We start from the raw sequence: 19502 nt of genomic DNA, 5'->3' as shown, positions 1-19502 counted from the left end.
CTATTTGTACCTGGAAAAGGTTCATGCTTCCAAGCAGAATAAGCTATAATGCCTGATGAACCCTCTTTTTCCTCATTGCTTTTGTCATTCCTGTTTGACTATGTTACAATACTGAGCAATAAAAGTTTACAACTTTTTTGTACTGACTGAGACAAAAAACTCTAAGACCATGTTTATATGGATCCAAAAACATAAACACTATATAACAGCTTGTTTCAGGGCTCCAGTGAATAGAATACTCTACCACTCACAACCAATAAATAAACCTTTAAAAACGGTTGTCGTTTTTTGTTGTTTGTTGCTAGCAGAAGTGTCTGGAATGTTGCTCTAGAACAGAGCAGAGTTATTTTACTCATCCAATCCAGGAAATAACAATTGTCCTTTCACTTTCATGCCATTAGCTTTTCAAGGCACAATTCTAAGATTTAGTGAAAAGAAAAATAGTAAGTTTAAATTAAATTCTACCCAAAACTATCATCTGAACTGGGCATGGTATAAAATGGAAGGCAGGAGACGTTTAACCAGATTTAACTTTGTTAAAAGCACTAGACCACCTTTCATATTAGTAAACACTCTGGAAAAGTAGGTTCACTCACAGAGCCCTAGGAAAATCACTGGAGGAAGATTTTTTAAAAATACTTACGCTTAGACTCATACCGAGATGTAAATGCTAAGGTCTGGGGCATGTCCCCTTGTTGGGACTTTTCCTTTTGGAAGCTTTAAACAAAAGAAATACTGAACATATTATGTGCCAACCCCTGTCAGTCAGATGGACAGGTAGAATTCCCCAGCTGTCCTAACTGGAAACCTTATGAGTTGCAGCTGACTAGATAGTATGGAACAACAACCTGGCTTACTTGCAGAGCAAATATTCCTATTCCCATATATGATTTCCATAAGGCACTCCTCAAAGAGGACAGGACGGCCAGAAGAATGAATGAATCAGTCTTGGTGGAAGTACAACCAGAATGCTCCTTCAACACGAGGATAACAAGACTTCATCGCAAGTACTTTGGACATGTTATCAGGAGGAACAAGTCCCTAAAAAAGGACATCATGCTTATAGTAAAGTAAAGGGTCATTGAAAAAGAGGAAGACCAGACCCTCAACGAGATGGATTAACACAGCGGCTGCAAAAGTGGGCTCAAATATAGCAGTGATTATGAGGATGGCATCGGACCTCATACAACAAGGTCATTAAGAGTTAGAGCTGACTTCGTTACCAAGGCAATCAGCTTAATCACTGCTTTTGAGTTCACTAAATCATGTATATGTCCTCATTATCAGCCTTGGTAAACATGTTGCACATTTTCTCTTTCAAGGCCTAATAGCCAAATATCACCTTAAGAAATCACTTCACTGGGGAAGTGTCAGAGTGTGAGTTACTCATTTGCTTTTTGTGATTGGACTTTATAGTTATAACACTTGGCTGTTATTTGACCAGCCTTCTCTATGTCCTGACTGAGAGAGAGTTCGGTTTTGCTGATATTTCATACTGTACTTGTACTCTGTTACATGTTGTTGTTTGTTAAGTGCCATCGAGTCAGTTACGATTCCTAGCGACCCTGTGTAGGGTTTCCAAGGAGTGACTGGTGAGCCTGAACCACAGACTTTGCAGTTCACACCAACTTTGTAGTCGAGAGCATTAACCAAGAGCACCACAACAGGACTCCACCACACCTATTTTCAACCCAGTATGTTATTACTATATATTGATTCACCCTAGAAAATAACTATAAAAGTCATACTCCTAAAGGTGATTTCAAATATATTCCAAGTTTGATTTAGGGCCGCCGAGCCACAGTAGAGTAAGTAAGGGTCTGATAATAGTGTGAACCCTGGCTGTCCTTACCTATGTACAATAGGCCATCTAGTCCAATCTCCTTCAGCACTGAATGGGGTGTTTTGAGGGTCAGATAAAATTATCTTATAGTGACTGGAAAAGAGCACCTTTTTTAAAAACAGTTTTAAATCTGAATGTACCTATCCGTAAATTACAAAATAATCAGCCTGTGGTTCGTATGAATGTTCAAAAAAAAAATATTTATTTATAAAAAATACAATGGGGTAAGTTTATGCTGAGAAATGCAGCAATAAATACAGTATAGGAAACAGAGCAATTCTATATTGATACATTGGCACAAACAAGAAGAGCAAACACACCACCCAGAGCGAAATGCCTACAGGCCGATTTTGTACACTCTCCTTTAGAAACACCATCTGAAAAGATCTTGTCAGCTTAGGTAAGAGAATGAGTACACGGATCATCACAAATGCACACTGATCAATGACTTTATTTAAAAATTAGCAAACAATACTGTAGAAACATGTAAATTTCTAAAATTTCAGATTTAGTTGGCAAAGACCACATTTAGCTATAAGCATGAGTTTAGTCTTCCATGTAGAAACCAGATACTAAACTGTAAAAAAAAAAAAAAAAGGGAAAAAGTTTCCTATTGTTTGAAAAGACCAGTTTAAGTAGAAGACTGTAAAAATGCATAGATCTTTAATAAAAGAATTGGCTGTACAAGAGTACTCCCTTTCACAGTATTCCTTTTTACTTCATATGCGAGTTATTGATTATGCTGTAGGATTTAACTGTTACAGCACTAAAAGGCAACTATTGAGGGAAGAAGCAGAAAAAGGAAAAAGGAATGTATGTAAGGCAATATTTCTTTTAGGTATAATAAGCATAATAGTGTTTTATTTAGGAAGACAAGATAAAAATTACTCAAGGCTAGCTTGGTTCTCACGGAATACAAACAATGGACTAAATACTGAGCTCATCTGTGTGAATCTAGTAATCAATGCCTTGGTCACCATACTGGTAATCTCTGGGATAGTCATCTTGGTACTCGCCATGATAATCATCTGGATATTCTGCCTGATAATCACTATCGCTGATTTCCGACCCATTTGTGCCGGTTCCTTGGCTTCCATTGTGAATGACAGGTTCTGTGGGGGCAGCGCAGTATTTGGGGTCATATACTTGCCGCCCAAGCCCATACACACTCATTCCTTTCTGGGAAGCAACTTTGTTGGTACCCATCTGTAGAGAAATTGTCGAGTTGTCCACTGGTTGTAATGTTAGCTTCTGATCGTAGATGTCTCTTCTGGTACCGGGTGCTAACATTCCCGCCTAGTATCAGAACATAGTATGAAAGTTTTATCAGAAGCTAACATCTATTCTTGCCAATATTTTCTCTCTATTAAGAAAATCACATTGAATAACTTTCCTTTCGTTCAGACTGACCCCAAATCACTCTTCTAAAGAAACAGCCATTGGCTTTGGAGTTAGGGCAGACATTCTTTCAAATCTTTGTTCTGCTAGAAAATTGCTGTGGTCTCAAGCAAGATGACATACTTTTATAGTTTTAGGTTTCTTATATATGCAAAACTGAGCCATTACTATATATTTTACATTTCTGAGAGGATTAAACATGATGAATATAACACAGCATAATGTTGGCACAACTAAAAGCTACCTTTGAATGCTTCTATTGCCAAAGGTACTACCCAGGTTATCAATTCCAAAAACCTAGAATACAATCAACAAAAATCAAGTTGAGCAGTCCTTGAGAACTAAGAGTCAGAAGACTAAGACAGAGAGAGCCAGAGCCACATCCGAGCAGCTACTCTTCCCTAGAGAGCACAGTAGCTTGTGCCTCACATCTCCACACAGGAGGCCAAGAACACACTTCCAGGGTAAGCTAGGAGAGACAATGCCACAGACAGTGTGGCAGGATGTGCTCCACAAAAGGTAAACAACAGAAAAGATTTTCAAGCTTTATTCCGACATTTGGTGGAGATGAGATCTGTCTACTTGCAAAAGGTTATTAGAACCTCCTTTTGTAGTGTTGGTGATTTGTTTCGAACAAAACAAGGCAAAAAATATTTCCATCTTAGGCTGTGCTCTTTGGATACTGGCATTTTCACCATGCTGCACTTTCCATTGGATAAGCATTAGACTGCTAACATCAAGGTTGGTGGTGCAGACCCACCAGTCACTTCCCAGAAACCCTACAGAGTCAGAACCTACTCAACAGTACTAATAACCCAACAGTAACAGGATCCACATAGGAGCCTGGTCACATAGTGGGTTATGTATTGGGCTTGCTAACTGCAAGATCAGCAGTTTTAATCTACCAGCTACTCTGTGGAAGAAAGATGAGGCTTTCTGCTCCTATACAGATTTATAGCCTCAGAAACCCCAACAGGGTCACTATGAGTCAGCAGGTAACAAGAAGTATACACATATTTAATAGGAATGGTTCTTAGCAAATATCAGTTACTTTTACCAGCCAATTTAATTTTCTATTAAGTGCTACCAAGTCAGTTCTGACTCACAGCAACCCTGTATAGGGTTTTCAAAGAGCTGCTGGTGGGTTTGAACTACCAACCTTGTGGTAGTTTTAGATATAATAAGCATAATAGTGTTTTATTTAAGAAGACAAGATAAAAATTACTCAAGGCTAGCTTGGTTCTCACGGGATAAAAACAATGGACTTATCTTACAGCTTATCCTACAGTATCAGATTAAAAAGTCCAATTTATTTTAGGGATCCTTTAAAATAAAAAAAAGCTAGTCAAGCATTTCAATAGCATCGTTTTTTTACTTGGGTCTGGAGCAAAAGTATTATAGGAAACATCCTTTTTTTTTTTTTCTGGCCAGGCAGACCAACTGTTCTAATCATCACAAAAACCATAACCCCATACTACCTGCACTGCTATATATATAACAAGTCCTTTGATTTCTTTTGGTTGTACAGTAAAACCTATTTTCCTAAAGGAATATACTCTAAATGAATGCTTTGGCGGGGGGGGGGGGGGGGGAAGTCTGCTAAGAACTTTGTTAATAAGAATTAGTTAAATGCAAATTTAAAATATCCCTTTTGTAATTTTTGGTACAAAAAAGTATAAAAAGGTATTGCTTACTTGGCTGGCTCCTTTGTTCGTGCCCATCTGCAGACTAATCGTGGTCTGGTCAAAAGGTTTGTCAGTTTGCATTTTGGGATCATAAAGGTGCCTCCTAGTTCCATAGGCTGTCATACCTGCCTGGCTGGCACATTTGTTGGTTCCCATCTTTTAAGTTAAAAAAAAAAAAAAAAAAAGAATTTAGTACTAATTATCAGAAGCCACCAACACAGAGAAATGCTATTACATTTGTCTTACTAAAGATTCCCCATCACCACCACCACCTGTGCAAGTGACAATTTCCTCCTGCTGAGGCACCAGACAACAACATACACAATCTCCCTTGTGTGTTTCCAAATACATTTTTTTTTTTCTTTCAAAACAACAACTTCAAAAAATTCCCTAGAAACAAACCTCACAACCTAATTAACTATATACAAAGGGCTTCAAAAAGTTTGTGGAAGAATGTAATCAAAAGAATGAAAATGTCCCTCCTCATATAAATATACACTTAAGATGAACACAAATGGTTATTATAGTGGGAGAATTATAGATGATTATCTTTGCTATTTATTCCCCTATGCTCTATAGCACAGATAACCAAATGAAGGGCCACAGGCCTAAATCACTTAAAGGGGCAGAAACAATCTTAGGCCAGTTCATATATGCCTTTCCACTTAGCTATAGGAGCCCTGGTGTCACTGTGAGGGTTAAACCCACCAGCTGCTCCAAGGAAGAAAGATGAAACAGACTGCTTCTGTAAAGGTTTACAGTCTTGGAAATCCTATGGGGGCAGTTCTACTCTATCCTGTAGGATTCCTACAACTCACATTGATGATAATAGCAGCAGGCTTTTTGGTACTCAGATATGTTTTGCATAAGGAGTGTAAGTTAAACTGAAAGGTCAGTGGTTCGAAACTAGTAGGCACTCCATAGGAAAAAGGCATGGCAGTTTGCTTTTGTAAAGATGGTACCCTTGGAAAACACTATGGGGCAGTTCTACTGTGTCCTATATGGTTGCTGAGTCAGAATGAACTCTTTGACAACAGATTTGGTTTGGTTTATGCCACATATTTTCTCGGAGATCGTAACAAGGACTTCTTCAAATTTCATCATAATCATCAACATTTTCATGGAAGAAGAACTACATTTGATTCCTCACACTCTGTATGTCACTAAGCAGAACTGGAGACAGGCAGAATGTGGAATGTGAACTCAAACAGACTAAAACGTGAGGTCAGAGGAACAATAATTAACTTCAGTTCCCCACTGAAAATAATATGCCTACAAGACCAACCAGTGCAAATAGTTGGGAACACAAGATAATTAAAGAAAAACTTTCTATTAAAGGTAAATTCTGCTCATTGGAGAAGAACATATTTATAAGCAAAAAGGAAGGGAAAAAGATCATTGTGATCCCACCATCCAGATATTCACTGTAAAAATCTGTATATCCTTCTAGCTCTTTGACCTTGTGTGGGTGGGTATGTGTCTATCTGTAAACGCATACACATACGAAGCTATGCACATGCCTTCATGAAATAAAATTGGGGCCACCAACAACGCTGTATTTCAGAAACTACTGTCTTCCTTGATATATCTTTTCAACCTCGTGGGTATAATTTTTATATACTAGTTCCTTTTAAGGAGTAAATATAATTTAACCAACTGCTTACTCTTTAGGAATTAAAATTTCCAATTTCTTACCACTGACATAATTTTTGTTCTGCATAAAAATAAATCCACCTTTCACTTAGACTCAGTTAAAAGACATGCAAACCATTAGGAAGCGCCAGGTCATAAATTCCATAGCATACTGGATATTTAGCAATGATGTTTTGGGGATATTCTGCAGGGGGTCAATGTTAAGAAAAAAAAACACGCAAGCTAAGTATGAGGGGGCTCCAAAAAGTTAATAAAAAAATTCACTGTCTTTTTAATTTCATTTTTTCACAAACATTTTGAAGTCCCTTTGTATTTCCCACAAATTAAGCTGAGAAAGTTTACCAGAGGTAGGCTGCTGCATTAAGCTTTATGAGTACAAACAAATGACTCTGCCAATGAGGCACTGTAAAATTGCCTCATTTGGTCAATAACATTTAGCAGTTTATTAAATATGTGTTCTTAAAAATGGAATGATCAGAAAAATAACTTCTATTTCCTGAAATAATAATGATCAAGTCAGGTGGCAAGTCTTGGGTTTCTTCTAAAGGAAAACACTTATACACAATACATCCCATTTCCCAAGTCTACATTATAGTACCTATATTTATCTATTCCTTATGTACAAAAGAGTTAATCGTTTGCATGGTGAGAATTAATGGCACTGAATAAGTAATTGAATAGACCACATTGTTGTTGTTGTTGTTATACTTACCTGCAAACCAATTACACTTTGGCCAGCTTTTAATTTTCCTTCATCAAAACGTCTTGTTTGTTTTTCTGCATACTTAACTCCAATGTCAATGGTAGTATGAAATCCTTTTGTTTTAGCCTAGACAGAAACATGCACACTAACTTAAAAGGAGCGCTCAAATGGCATATTTGTCAACATAGATTTTCAAACAGAACAACAAAGAAAAGAATGAAGGCTTCATGAGGTAAGACCCAAAGTAAAAGTGAAAAATACATTCAACCCTTTCATGACCCGTAAGACGTTTATTGCCCACCAACATTTTCAGCCTCTCAGGTATCTTGGGAAGCTACTATCCCAACAGTAGTACCAACTACCGCCTGTATAGCTGCATGATTCTGAAGAAATGGGCCGCAACCTACCATTCCAACCACTTTACGTTCACTTGGGATATATGTGTCCCATGTAGTTGTATAAAAAAGTTTACTTCCCATCCCTCCCCAACATGCCGATTTCAGCATGCTTTTTCCATCACTAAAAGCACATGGGGTCAAAAATTCAATGCAGAAAATAATTTGGCCGTAAAAAGGGTAAGGCTATTTAGCAATATAGAAAGCTTCGAATGTTACTATTCTGATTAAGTTATTCCATGAAGGCAGCTGACACCAGCAATCTTTCCACAGAACAAATAACTGTGGAACAGGACCCCGACCCCCACCCCAACCTAGTATGAGTCCCCATGTGGTTGTTGTTAAGTGCCGTCAAGTTGGTTCAGACTCATAGCAACTCTGTGTAGGGTTTCCAATGAGTGGCTGGTGAGTTTGAACTGCTGACTACGTGGTTCAGACTGACCTTGCACATTAACCCACAGCACCACACTAGGACTCCTGAGTACCCACAGGGGAACAAAAATCAACTCATCACTGATATAGTGGAGATTTGTAGTCCTTAAGGACATATACGTACCAGACCTGCTAGGGCCACCAGTGTAGTCTGAACCTGGGTCATGTTTCCATTCTCAAAGAGATCATTCGCTTCAAATATGTCATGGGGCTTCATGCCATAAGCCTGAATAGCTTTAATAAAGTTGCCAATATTCTCCAACTATAAAGGAAAATAATCATATGACATTTTGGAGCTACATATCGACATCTGTAAAATATAAGAATTCTGTTTTCGTGACTAGTTCATCACAAGATGTCAGGTAGAAAACTATTTGGCAAGGATTCTGGACCAGATCATACTAACCCAGCTCCACTTTAGAAAAAGAAAAGGTAAAAAGAGTGTCTCCTTATAGATTACATATGGTCTTACTGATATTTATAAGCAGCCTGATTTTCTCAATTTATAAATGACAAGAAAGAAAGACCCCCCGTGTTTTCAAAGAACTGTGCGTCATCCCAGTCTAGAACATTCTTTGTTAAAAAGTACATAATTACTCACATGAATAAATAATGTATTTCACTTTTAATTTCAAAGTAAACTTGTGGTTAATCAATGATCATGCTTTCATATATCAAAACACATACAAAAAATCAAAGATCCAATTTCACTAAGTCATACACAGTCAAGAGCCAAAGACTTTCCATAATTCTGTTCTATAGTCACTGAGGACCATCACAATATAGTTCCTATATTAAATTCCTTCCTTCTCCTTACTTACCCTTTATGGTCTAGGTTGTATTTCTCTTTTAAGCTAGTTCAAATTCTTTCTAAAAGTTGTTTTTGGTAAGAGCCATTGAGTTGGTTCCAACTCATAGCAACCCTGTATAGGATTTTCAAGGCGCTGCTACTGAGTTTGAACCACCAACCTTGTGATTCAAACTGACCTTGTCATCCAGTGCTTTATCCCACAGCACCGTATCAGGACTATCGGAAGGTAGATAGACTAAATGTAGAAAAACTTCTAAGCTTCTAGTAATCAGAATTTAAGAATTATGGAAACATTAAAAATCACATAGCCAAAGAACAGAAAACAGCCACGTATACAAACTTATTTTTAAATATTTCTAAAAAGGGATCTAGTTTTCAGAGCAGAGAGAATAAGCAACTAGAACAAGAGTAAATATTAGCTGGTTTGGCTGTTACCTGAGGCCAGTTTAACGAAGACTCATTAACCTTCTTTACAGAACCTGGCTGTAGTTTGTTTATGAGCCTGAAAAGAAAAATACAAGTGACACCTTACTTATGAGACACACCGAAACAGGAACTGGAATGCAAGCATCAGTAAAGGAAAGCATTACAAACATTTGCAGGGTCTTTTACACACTGGACTGGGAGGTGGACTGTGGAAATGAGACCCATCAAGCCTGTAACTTACTCGCAGAGGATGATGCCATCTTTTAAGCCCAGCTGAAAGTTGGTGCCGATGCTCATGCCTGTTACCTCTTCTATCCAGTTGCGAAGATCTTCTTCTGCCTGGTGATCATACTTGGATGCAATCTGAAATACAAGTTCAGGAAACTTTAGAAGATGGTCCCTACGGAATCAAAACCCACTTACTTAAGAGCTTGCTTTGCTCTGATTATCCACTAAGGCCACAGGTGTGACATGCAGTCATGCAAACTCTATGGATTTCATAGGCAAGTCTGTATCCAAAAAAATTACAACTTTCAATAACAAATAAAAAATTTGCTGACAATTCTATTTATCATACAAAATTTCAAGTAGCACATGGAAAAAACTGGGATTGAGAAGAAGAAAAACATGGATTAAGATTCCCCTTCAAGACACAAAATGTGGCAATGATTACCGAATACACTAGCAGGGCTGTCATTGGTCAATACTGTCATATGACAACTGTCATGACGCAAACTCTAGGTAGGTAGCATGCATCCTATTAGACCCCTTTAGGCAGGATAAGCATTGAATTCACCTTTGAACCCTTAATAGCTGGAACACACACATTTAATAAAACTAAAAGGAAATACGTTCACTTTTTAGCTCGAGAAGTCTACAGTAAAGGCAACATACGAACACAAATGCTAAGCTATTACGTATTCTAAAACTACCTACTAAATGTGATTTTTAAAAAATGCGTTCATAATGAGAAAATCATACATCTCAATGATTATAAAATTTAAACAAACGATTCTTTAAAATCACATTCTCAAGCTCGCACGTTATCCCGTGACCTATAAACCTTAAAGATGCAAGTCGAATCAAAGTTATTAAGAACACAGCTGGCTCTGGAGCCATGGATGCTGGGTGAACTATGGCCCTAAAATAACCTTTCAACCTCAAACCAAAAATATCCCTTGAAGTCTTTTTAAAACCAAACAGTTTAGCTTACCTAGTGAAGATTGTTTGCCTTGAGCATCATGCTCTTTCAAGAACTATCTATAAGGAGTCCAACTGACAAAAGTAACTTCACAGGGAACAGCTCAGAAAAGGAAGGTGAGAATCGTTGCAGAACTTAAAGTATCCAATTGTATATATAGAAACTGTTGAATTGGTGTTATGTTTTGAAATGTATATTCCCAACATTAGAATAAATTAAAGTGGGGAGGACACAACTAGAAAAAAAATAATAAAGCCCATATATCATTTTCCTTCTCACTAAGCACAGGCGAAAATACCATCACCATGTAGGTATGCATACGGGGATAAAGAACAAGATGTTACCAGATCGAGAGCAAGGAGTCAGAAGAAGTATAATTGGAAATGGACAGTAGAAATGCTCCCCACACAAAAACATAATTAGGTTCAATTCCTAAAGAAATAAAATGCCATTACAGCATTTTATTCACAGAAATACCCTTCAAGTTCCAGTGTGTAGTAGTCACGGAGGACCAAGGACAACTGGGAGAAATGCACAAGGTCTCTGATGCCAGGGCACAGGCTGTGACATCACTGCGTGAATGCAGCCTTCAGTCCTTCCCAGGAGAAGATGCCCAGGATCCCAGATCCACCATGATCAGCTCAGCTGCTAGGACACACGTAAGAACCTGACCAACTTACACTTAAAAGTTACCAGCAGTGAAAATCAGCAGTGAGTTTTAAAGCACAAATGGCTTCTGTCATGCTTGATCACAGATTTTTGTCAAAGTCCACCAATAGCTTCTGAAAGTGGGCGAGATTCCATTTCCCTTGAAAAATCAGTGGAAAACACTACATTCCACGTCACCCTCTGGGAGGCTCACCAAGCACGCAGCCCCACTATCTCTGGAACATATAAAACATAGGGTCACTTTCAGTTGGAAGTGACTCAATGGCTCTGAGGACTTTTGTTTGTTTTTCAGTTACAACCCCCAACACTGCCCAAGGATCACTGCTCTGCTTGAACATAGAATACAGATTATCCCATCAATTCAGTGTCCTTTCATTTTTCCCTCCCAAGTTAGAGAAAAGACTCCACACATCTTTGATTTTAAAATGGATCATTTATTTAAGCTATAGACTGACTTAACCTCTCAGTAGGAAATTCAGTGAATTGAAATTTCCACAGTAGCATAACAAACATTTACAGTATTCCCTAGATCAAATATTGGTCTGGAAGTGAGTTTAAAAGAGAGTTTTAGGCACAATGTAAAGGGGCATAAGTGTGTACTAATTTTCTGGCCCTTGCATACCCTCACCCCCTAAAAACCACATCTATTTTGACTTCTTGCCAGCTCTGGTTACAGAAGCATCTGGATTCCCAGGGGGGAGCAGGGATATTAGAGAGTTTATGCCACAGGATGCACCTAGGTCAGTTACTCCTGCTGTGCCTCCAGTATGTATCCTTGGATACTGTATCTCCGCCCACATACCAAGTATTTAATATAGTCATTGTATGGATTACATCTCATTGAAAAGAAAACAAAAATCCTCACCACTAGACCAATAAGCAACATTCTTATCAACAGAGAAAAGACTGAAGTTCTCAAGGACTTCATTCTTCTTGGATCAACTATCAACACTCACGGAAGCAGCAATCAAGAAATCAAAGGACGTATTGCATTAGGCAAATCTGCTGCACAAGACGTTTTTAAAGTGTAGAAGAGCAAATACGTCAGCTTGAGGACTAAGGTGCACCTGACCCAAATCATGGCAATTTGAATAACCTCATATACATGCAAAAGCTGGACAGTGAATAAAGAAGACCATAGAAGAATTGATGCCTTTGAGTTATGGTGTTGGAGAATATTGAAAGTGCCATGGGCTGTCAGAAGAACCAATAGATCCGTTTTGGAAGAAGTGCAGCCAGAGTGCTCCTTGGAGGCCAAGATGGCCAGACTTCGTCTCTCATACTTTGGACATATTGTCACGGGAGAACAGTCGCTAGAAAAGGATATCATGTTTGGTAAGGTAGAGGGTCAGAGAAAAAGAGGAAGACCCCTAACGAGATGGATTGGCCAAGTGGCAGCATCGATGGACTCAAGAGTGGCAGTAGTAGTGAGGTTGGCCCTGGATCAGGCAGTGTTTCATTCTGCTGTGTGTGTTTAAGGTCACTTTGAGTCGGTACCGACTTGATGGCACCTAACAACAACACACCTTTGAAAAATGAACTCAAATATTTCATTAGTAGAACAAATTCGTAAAGTCTGGTTCTATTTTCACACTGGAATCTTGTCCTAGGTGGTTAGAAAGAGAAATTCTCTTTCTAATAAAGTGAGATGGCACATGCAGATAAGTGAAGGAGAAAGCAATACTCTTTAAGCAGTAACTGTGGAAATCAACCTCTAATTGTGAGCTGCATTTTTCCCCCCCAAAAGGAAGGTACTCATTACTAGGAGATACATTTCAATTAATCTGAAGATAAAGTTGATATACTGGACATCTTGTGTAATGCTATAGGATCAGCAATGAACTGCAAACCACAAGATCGACATTTCAAACCCACCAGCAGTTCCTTGGAAACCTTATCCAGGGTCGATGAGTTGGAAGCAACTCGAAGACACTTAACAACAGCAACAGAGCAGGAGTTTTTCTTGGGTTCCCAGCCTGATCCGGAGTCCTGGTGTGGGGCTGTAGGTTAGTGCAACTGACTGCAAAGCCATTTGAACTGCAAGGTCGGGGGTTCAAGCTCACCAGTCGCTCCTCGGAAACCCTATACAGGGCGCTATGGGTTAGAATTGACTCAATGGCACTTAACAAGCCTGATCCATCCATCTTTATCCTGTCCTCTTGGTTAATTCATCTATCTTCTTCTGATCTGTTTCCAGTCTATGTACCAGGAAGGCTAAGTTCAACGAGTCTACTAGGTCCCTTCCTACTCATAAGTAGTCTAAACAATTTTGTCAGTTGTCAAAAATCCTAAAGAAACTCTGCCTTTTTTCAAATTTAGCAATGATTTTCTTTTTAGGAGAGGGGAATGTTACACCAATGAGATATATTATTATTTAACCAGAAAAATACAAAAGCACACTTATGTGTCCTTTGTTCAAAATGTTAAAGCAAAAGGTGATTACAGTTCTAACTTAAAATATTCTAGTAGGACTGCTAGTAAGAAAATTTTCTTCTTTGTTGACAGTTCTTATCAAAAGAGTGAGGAGACAGAAAATGCAATGAGTCACATGGAGCTAGGTTCAAATCCTGGCTCTTCCACTAAGTAGTCCTGGGGTAGGGCCTGGACAGTTGGCCCTGACTCTCAGACTCATCATGATAGTACATGAATAGAAGAAATCCTCAAGACCCCATAAGTGAAACTAACCACAAAAATTGGGTATGTTTCTACATCATATGTTGGTTTTAACTTAGGGCTTTCCTTAAAGTGAAGGAACATACTGGGTAAAGGATTTTTCATTCCAAATACTGCTATTTTTTCTAGTAAGTGAACTTTCTACTGTCAAGTTAGGCACATGGTGTTCAAAAATCTTAAAGGTTTCATGAACTTTTTTTAGGGGGAAAAAATCTATTTTACATTGCTTCTTAGGTCTTGTCAAGTACTGTTCAATAGGACAAAGGGACTAAGATTTCCACTTAAAAAGTACGTCAGCTCATAGCCCAAGCAAACATGACTGTGCTTTTCAATTACAGAGGTTTTTTTTTTTTTTTTTATTGCTTTAGATACACATCTTTTTTAAATTAAGGGACTGACATCAATGAATAAAACCAATAAAACTTATTTACTATTTTCATCTAGGAAAAGCTTTGGTTTCTGAACATTTGGGGAAAAATGTTGACATTTTCTTCCCTGCATAAGAAAGTTAGTTGTAAAAATATTAGTCTACCCTCATCTCGTTAATGCCGCATGACAACCTCATTCTAATTTGTTTGGAAACCACTCATTCGAAGTTGTTTATAAACATCACCTTCTTTATTGTTCTCCAAGATTTTATTGTACATGACTTTCCCAAAACAGTTTCCCCAAGCTACTTTCAGAAGACTTTCTGGCTGCTTCCGTCAAATCCACAACCTCCCCTTTGTCCACCAAGCCCGTACGTGCTCTGAAGGGGTGCCTCCTAACCCTTTTCAAGTCAAGGCACACTTGTGGAAGGAGATTTGTACAGAACACTGGTGTGAGGGGAGTGGTATCTGGGGCACACCTGCTGGAGGCTCGTCACCCCTCACTAAGACTCACCAACAAATTCACTCTTGCCAATTACAATCAAAGGGCGAAGAAGAAGAGAAAAGGTTCGGGGGCATTTGATACGGGTGATCCTGCTCTCCGGGACTCAGCACACTCTGCCTGTGCTAGTCCCATTGCTCTGACATCTTTAATCGCTCTTCTTCTGTGTCTAGGTTGAGGGGCCACGCCCAGGGTGAGCTGAGCACAGTCTTCTGCTCTGTCCTCAGCTCTTGCACCAGTTTGTAGTCACCTTCAGTGCAGCGCTGCTCATGCTAGCTAGGTGACCTTTCTTTAGTTCTCACTTTCTTTTTGATTAAACAGTACTTGCTTGTTAGAAACTAAATTAAGACCCTCCAAAGCTCAACCCTAAACAAGAAAACCTTATTCCTTGGTATTTAATTTGGCAGGGAATGAGAGGAATGAGGCAATTGGGTAAAATGTCTAAAGAGGCTCCTTGGGGGAACCATTAAGGAAAACATGGCTGAGAAACACTGATACAGAATTAAAGTACAAATCTCTCTCCAACTCTTTTTTCCAAACTCCACCCCACCAACATCAGAAGTAACCACAAACATCCTCAACCTTTCCAGGCCAAGTGCACATGTATTAGAGGTGTGCTGTTAGGTACATCAAGTCATATTTTCAACTCATTGGGTCCCCATGTGTCACATTAGGAATGCCCCACCGGGTTTTCAAGGCTGTAATCTTTAAGGGAGTTGAACATCTAGTTTGGGTGGGTTTAAACCTCCATGCTTTCAGTTAGTAGCCAAGGGCTTAACATTTTGTGCCACCAGGACATAAAAGCATGAGGGGAAAAAAGATCCCCCTTCAAAAAAGCAAGCCCATAGGGCCTCCAAAACAGTAAAAGGAAGAGAGACAACAGATCAGATAAAAGCCCACTAGTTGCTAAGAATCAACCAAGCCCTTCCGAGCACCGAGGTTTGCGAACTGTCTTTTCTAGAATCCTCAAGAACAGATACAGAGAAATAGAAGACTGAGCTTCCAATACATCAACAGCTGATCTGAAAACATGGTTTCTGCAGGAGTCAATGTGCGTGCCAAGCAGTAAAGACAGCGCTATACCTTGTACAACTGCCATCTGAACGCACCCAGAAATACATTCCAGTAGCTATAGAATGAAGACTGTGTAATCATCATGAATACATTATATTCTTTATCGCAGAATTTGTTATAAACATAGACCCCAAAACAAAACAAACCCACAAATCTATTACACTCAAGTTGATTCCAACGAATAGGAACCCTACAGCATGGCACAGAACTGCTCATAGGGTTTTCAAGGCTATACATTTTTACAGAAGCAGATGGACTCATCTTTCTCCCAAAGAGAGTGAATTCCAATCTTTAGGTTAGCATCAAGGGCTTTAATCACAGCACCACCAAGGCCTCTTTGCCTAGAAACAGGCATTTCCAGGTTATCATCTATGGTGGTTATAAGAGTGTCTCCCATATTTTAGTTGTACTTGAATTCATTCTTACGAGGCTCTCTGTTTTGAGCCACTTGGGATAATCCAGCATCACCACTAACTCACTAAGAAACAATCATATTTAACTTTGGCTTCTCTTTCTTTCAAGAGATCCTTGTGTGTCTTTGATTAATCCCTCAGTTATTTCTCCTACTGACTACTTCTCCTTCTGCTCTTCATTCAAACTTCAAAATTGGGCTTCCAATGATCTCTGACCACCCCATTTCCTTATGGGCAATCTCCTCCTTTCCAATGCCACTGTAAAGATGAAGCCCCTTCCATAAAGGACCCATCTCATTGCCTGACACATCAGTAGAATTCACACACCCCATTCATCTGCTTGAGTGCACTGTACACATCTTTCTATTACCAGAATCCCATTGCAGCCTGTGTAGTACCCTACCTTTGAAGTTAAAAAAAAAGTTCTTCTGACATACTGGCCATCACCACCACTATTATCTTGATGCTCATTCCTGCCTCTCTGTCTTCGTTCAAGCTCGACTCTCTACTTAGAATGTCTTTGCATCCTAAATTCTCATTCTATTCCAGACTGTCACCGATGGCAAGGATGAAGCAACTGCAAAGGGACTTCTAAACAGTGGTGGAAAAATCCATTACCTTTTCATTCCATTTTTTTCCCACAAGCCTTTTGAGAAGCCTCCTCATATTTCGCATGCTTGAATTATATGGAGAAGGCAGAGGAATTCCAGCAAAAATCACAGTGCATTTAAAGCAATGATGTCAAGATGGATTACATGCCCTCCTCCAGGTCATGATAGAATATGAGACTCCATCTATAGAGTGAACTTGCTAAATATTTAATGGGGACGAGTATTCAAGTATGCATTTTAAAACTATAAAACTCACATTTCCAACAGGTAAACAGAAGCAACACTGAAGTCGGGTCCTCTTAGAGCTGATCTTCAGTCTAAATGTTGAAGATACCAGTGTGCAGCACTTGTATTTTTTCCCTCCAACTGTGCATGATCAAATAAACTCAGACCTATAACTCACTGTACAAATAACTTTGAAACTGACACACACAAAAAACGAAAGCTTTTGAAATACATTAAAAAGAACTGGCCCAGTGTTTAAGGCAAACAGGAAAACTAGCAAATGGTGGCAAACACACAAAACAAAAAGAATGTAAATTTTCTTCTCTGTCTAAAAAATTACCCTCAGACTATAAAATTTAGAGCACACATCATTAAAAGTAGGTTGTTAAAATACAAATGTATACGAAGAGGTAGTAAGAATAGAAAAGCAGAATTGGTGTATATTGCACGTTAAGAAAACTTCTTGTGAGAGAAATCCTGGCACACAGTAGCAACAAGAATCTAGCGATGATACTGCTCTCTCCACCCCAGCCCCTGGGCAAGGACTACTCTGTTACAGGATGGAGAACATGACTGCCATCCTAGAAGGGACTCATGGAGAGAGTGTATAGTACTTGTTGTTAAAATGTTGTCAAGTCGATTCCAACCCATGGTGACCCTGTACAGGGTTTCCGAGGAGTACTTGGGTTTGAACCGCTGACCTTGTGGTTCGCAGTCCAGTGTTGATCCTATAGTGCCATACCGAAAGCCAAAGAGACAGGGTCTCACTATGTTGTCCAGGTTGAAGTGCAGTGATTATTCACAGGGTGATCCCACTACTGATAAGCATGGGTATTTTGACCTGCTCCATTTCTGATCTGGGCTGGTTCACCCCTCCTTAGGCAACATGGTGGTCGGCTCTAAGGAGGTTACCATATTGATGCCAAACTTAGTGTGGACACCTGATCAGCATAGAGTTTAGCCCAAAACTCCTGGACTCAAGTAATCCTCCAGCCTCAGCTCCTGAATAGCTGGGACTACAGGTATACACCACTTAGGTACTTATTGTTGTTAAAGTGCCATCAAATCGGTTCTGACTCTTAGCGACCTTTGTATCGGGTTTCCAAGGAGCGGCTAGTGAATTTGAACCACTGACCTTGCGGTCCAGTGCTTATCCTACAGCACCACACCAGGACTTAGGAGTCACCAAAAAAGAGGATGGACTATAGAGGCATGGCCAAGGATACCTGTCCACTTCCACTCCTGTATACAGGGGCTTCACCATCTCTGTACCCTCAGAGTCCATACCTGGTGTGGATACTTTTCACCCACTCAGAATAGTACTAGACTAGGGAAATGCCACAGATTTAAAGATCTATCTTGTTACGGGAAGACATCTGCATTTGAATGTCACTGTTTTTTATGAACGTCACATCTCCTTCATCTACCAATCTAGTAATCTTAGATGGATCACTAGGGACATATTTACTTTACTTCTGATAAAAGCTCTATGTCTATGGTGCTCCTTAAACCCAGTGTCGTAACCCCAGAAATAAGGTCCAGGTCGATGGAATAACCATGCCTACTGTGCTGACCTACGTCAGACACGGACGCGCAGTGATATGGACCACAGACTTAGATCTAGTGTGTTCCCTTCTAAGCTGGTAATTAATTTTTTGGAAACTATTACGTCAGATGGATCTTGACTGAGAATACCAGAAAGATGTTTATCTGTGCTTTACTGACTATGCAAAGGGTAGTACTAACTGTGTGGATCAGGACAAACTATGGATGACACTGCACAGAACGAGTATTCTAGAACACTTAATTGTGCTCACGAGGAACTTACACACAGGCCAAGAGGCAGCTGTTCAAACAGAACAAGGGAACACTGACTGGTTTAAATTAGGAAAGGTGTGCACCAGGCTTGTATTCAATCTGTGTGCTGACCAAGTAATCCAAGAACCCAGATTATATGAAGAAAAACACAGCATCAGGAAAGAAGATTCATTAACAGCCTATGATATGCAGATGTTACAAACTTTCTTGCTGAAAGTGACGAGGATTTAAGATACTTACTGATGAAGATCACAGACCAGTCTTCAGTATGGGTTGTACCTCACTGTAAAAACAAAAATCCTCACCACTGGATCAATAAACAACATCCATGTAAGTGGAGGAAAGATTGAAGTTGTCCAAGACTTCATTTTGCTGGGATCAATCATCAACACTCATGAAGCAGCAGTCAAGAAACCAACAACATATTGCATTAGACAAATCTGCTGCACAAGAGACCTCTTTAAAATGTTCAGGAGCAAAGATGTCAGTTTGAGGAATAAGGTGCGCCTGATGCAAGCCATGATATTTTCAATAACCTCATATGCATGTAAAAGTTGGATAGTGAATAAGAAGACCTTAAAAGAACTGATGTGTTTGAATTA

The 19502-nt window shown here is 39.3% G+C and overlaps 1 protein-coding gene across 3 annotated transcripts in view; it reads right to left on the bottom strand.

Annotated features, from left to right (window-relative positions):
- Positions 1-2014: 2014 nt before the first annotated feature.
- Positions 2015-19502, bottom strand: part of CNN3 (calponin 3, acidic) — a 42990-nt gene continuing 25502 nt past the window's right edge. Inside the window, exons 1-7 of one of the 3 annotated variants that reach the window (XM_006830942.1) lie at positions 10373-10393; positions 9588-9709; positions 9356-9422; positions 8234-8371; positions 7292-7408; positions 4936-5082; positions 2015-3139 (exon numbers count right to left, since the gene is read on the bottom strand). In XM_006830942.1, coding sequence (XP_006831005.1) covers positions 2798-3139; positions 4936-5082; positions 7292-7408; positions 8234-8371; positions 9356-9422; positions 9588-9643 — 867 coding nt within the window. In that variant the 5' untranslated portion in view covers positions 9644-9709; positions 10373-10393 and the 3' untranslated portion in view covers positions 2015-2797. Of the gene's footprint in view, positions 3140-4935; positions 5083-7291; positions 7409-8233; positions 8372-9355; positions 9423-9587; positions 9710-10372; positions 10394-19502 lie in introns of those variants that run through there. The other 2 variants (XM_006830940.1, XM_006830941.1) reach the window with 2 other exon arrangements.

This window comes from Chrysochloris asiatica, unplaced genomic scaffold (assembly GCF_000296735.1).
Source record: "Chrysochloris asiatica unplaced genomic scaffold, ChrAsi1.0 scaffold00002, whole genome shotgun sequence".
Taxonomy (NCBI): domain Eukaryota; kingdom Metazoa; phylum Chordata; class Mammalia; order Afrosoricida; family Chrysochloridae; genus Chrysochloris; species Chrysochloris asiatica.
This window is presented reverse-complemented; position numbering and strand designations above follow the sequence as displayed.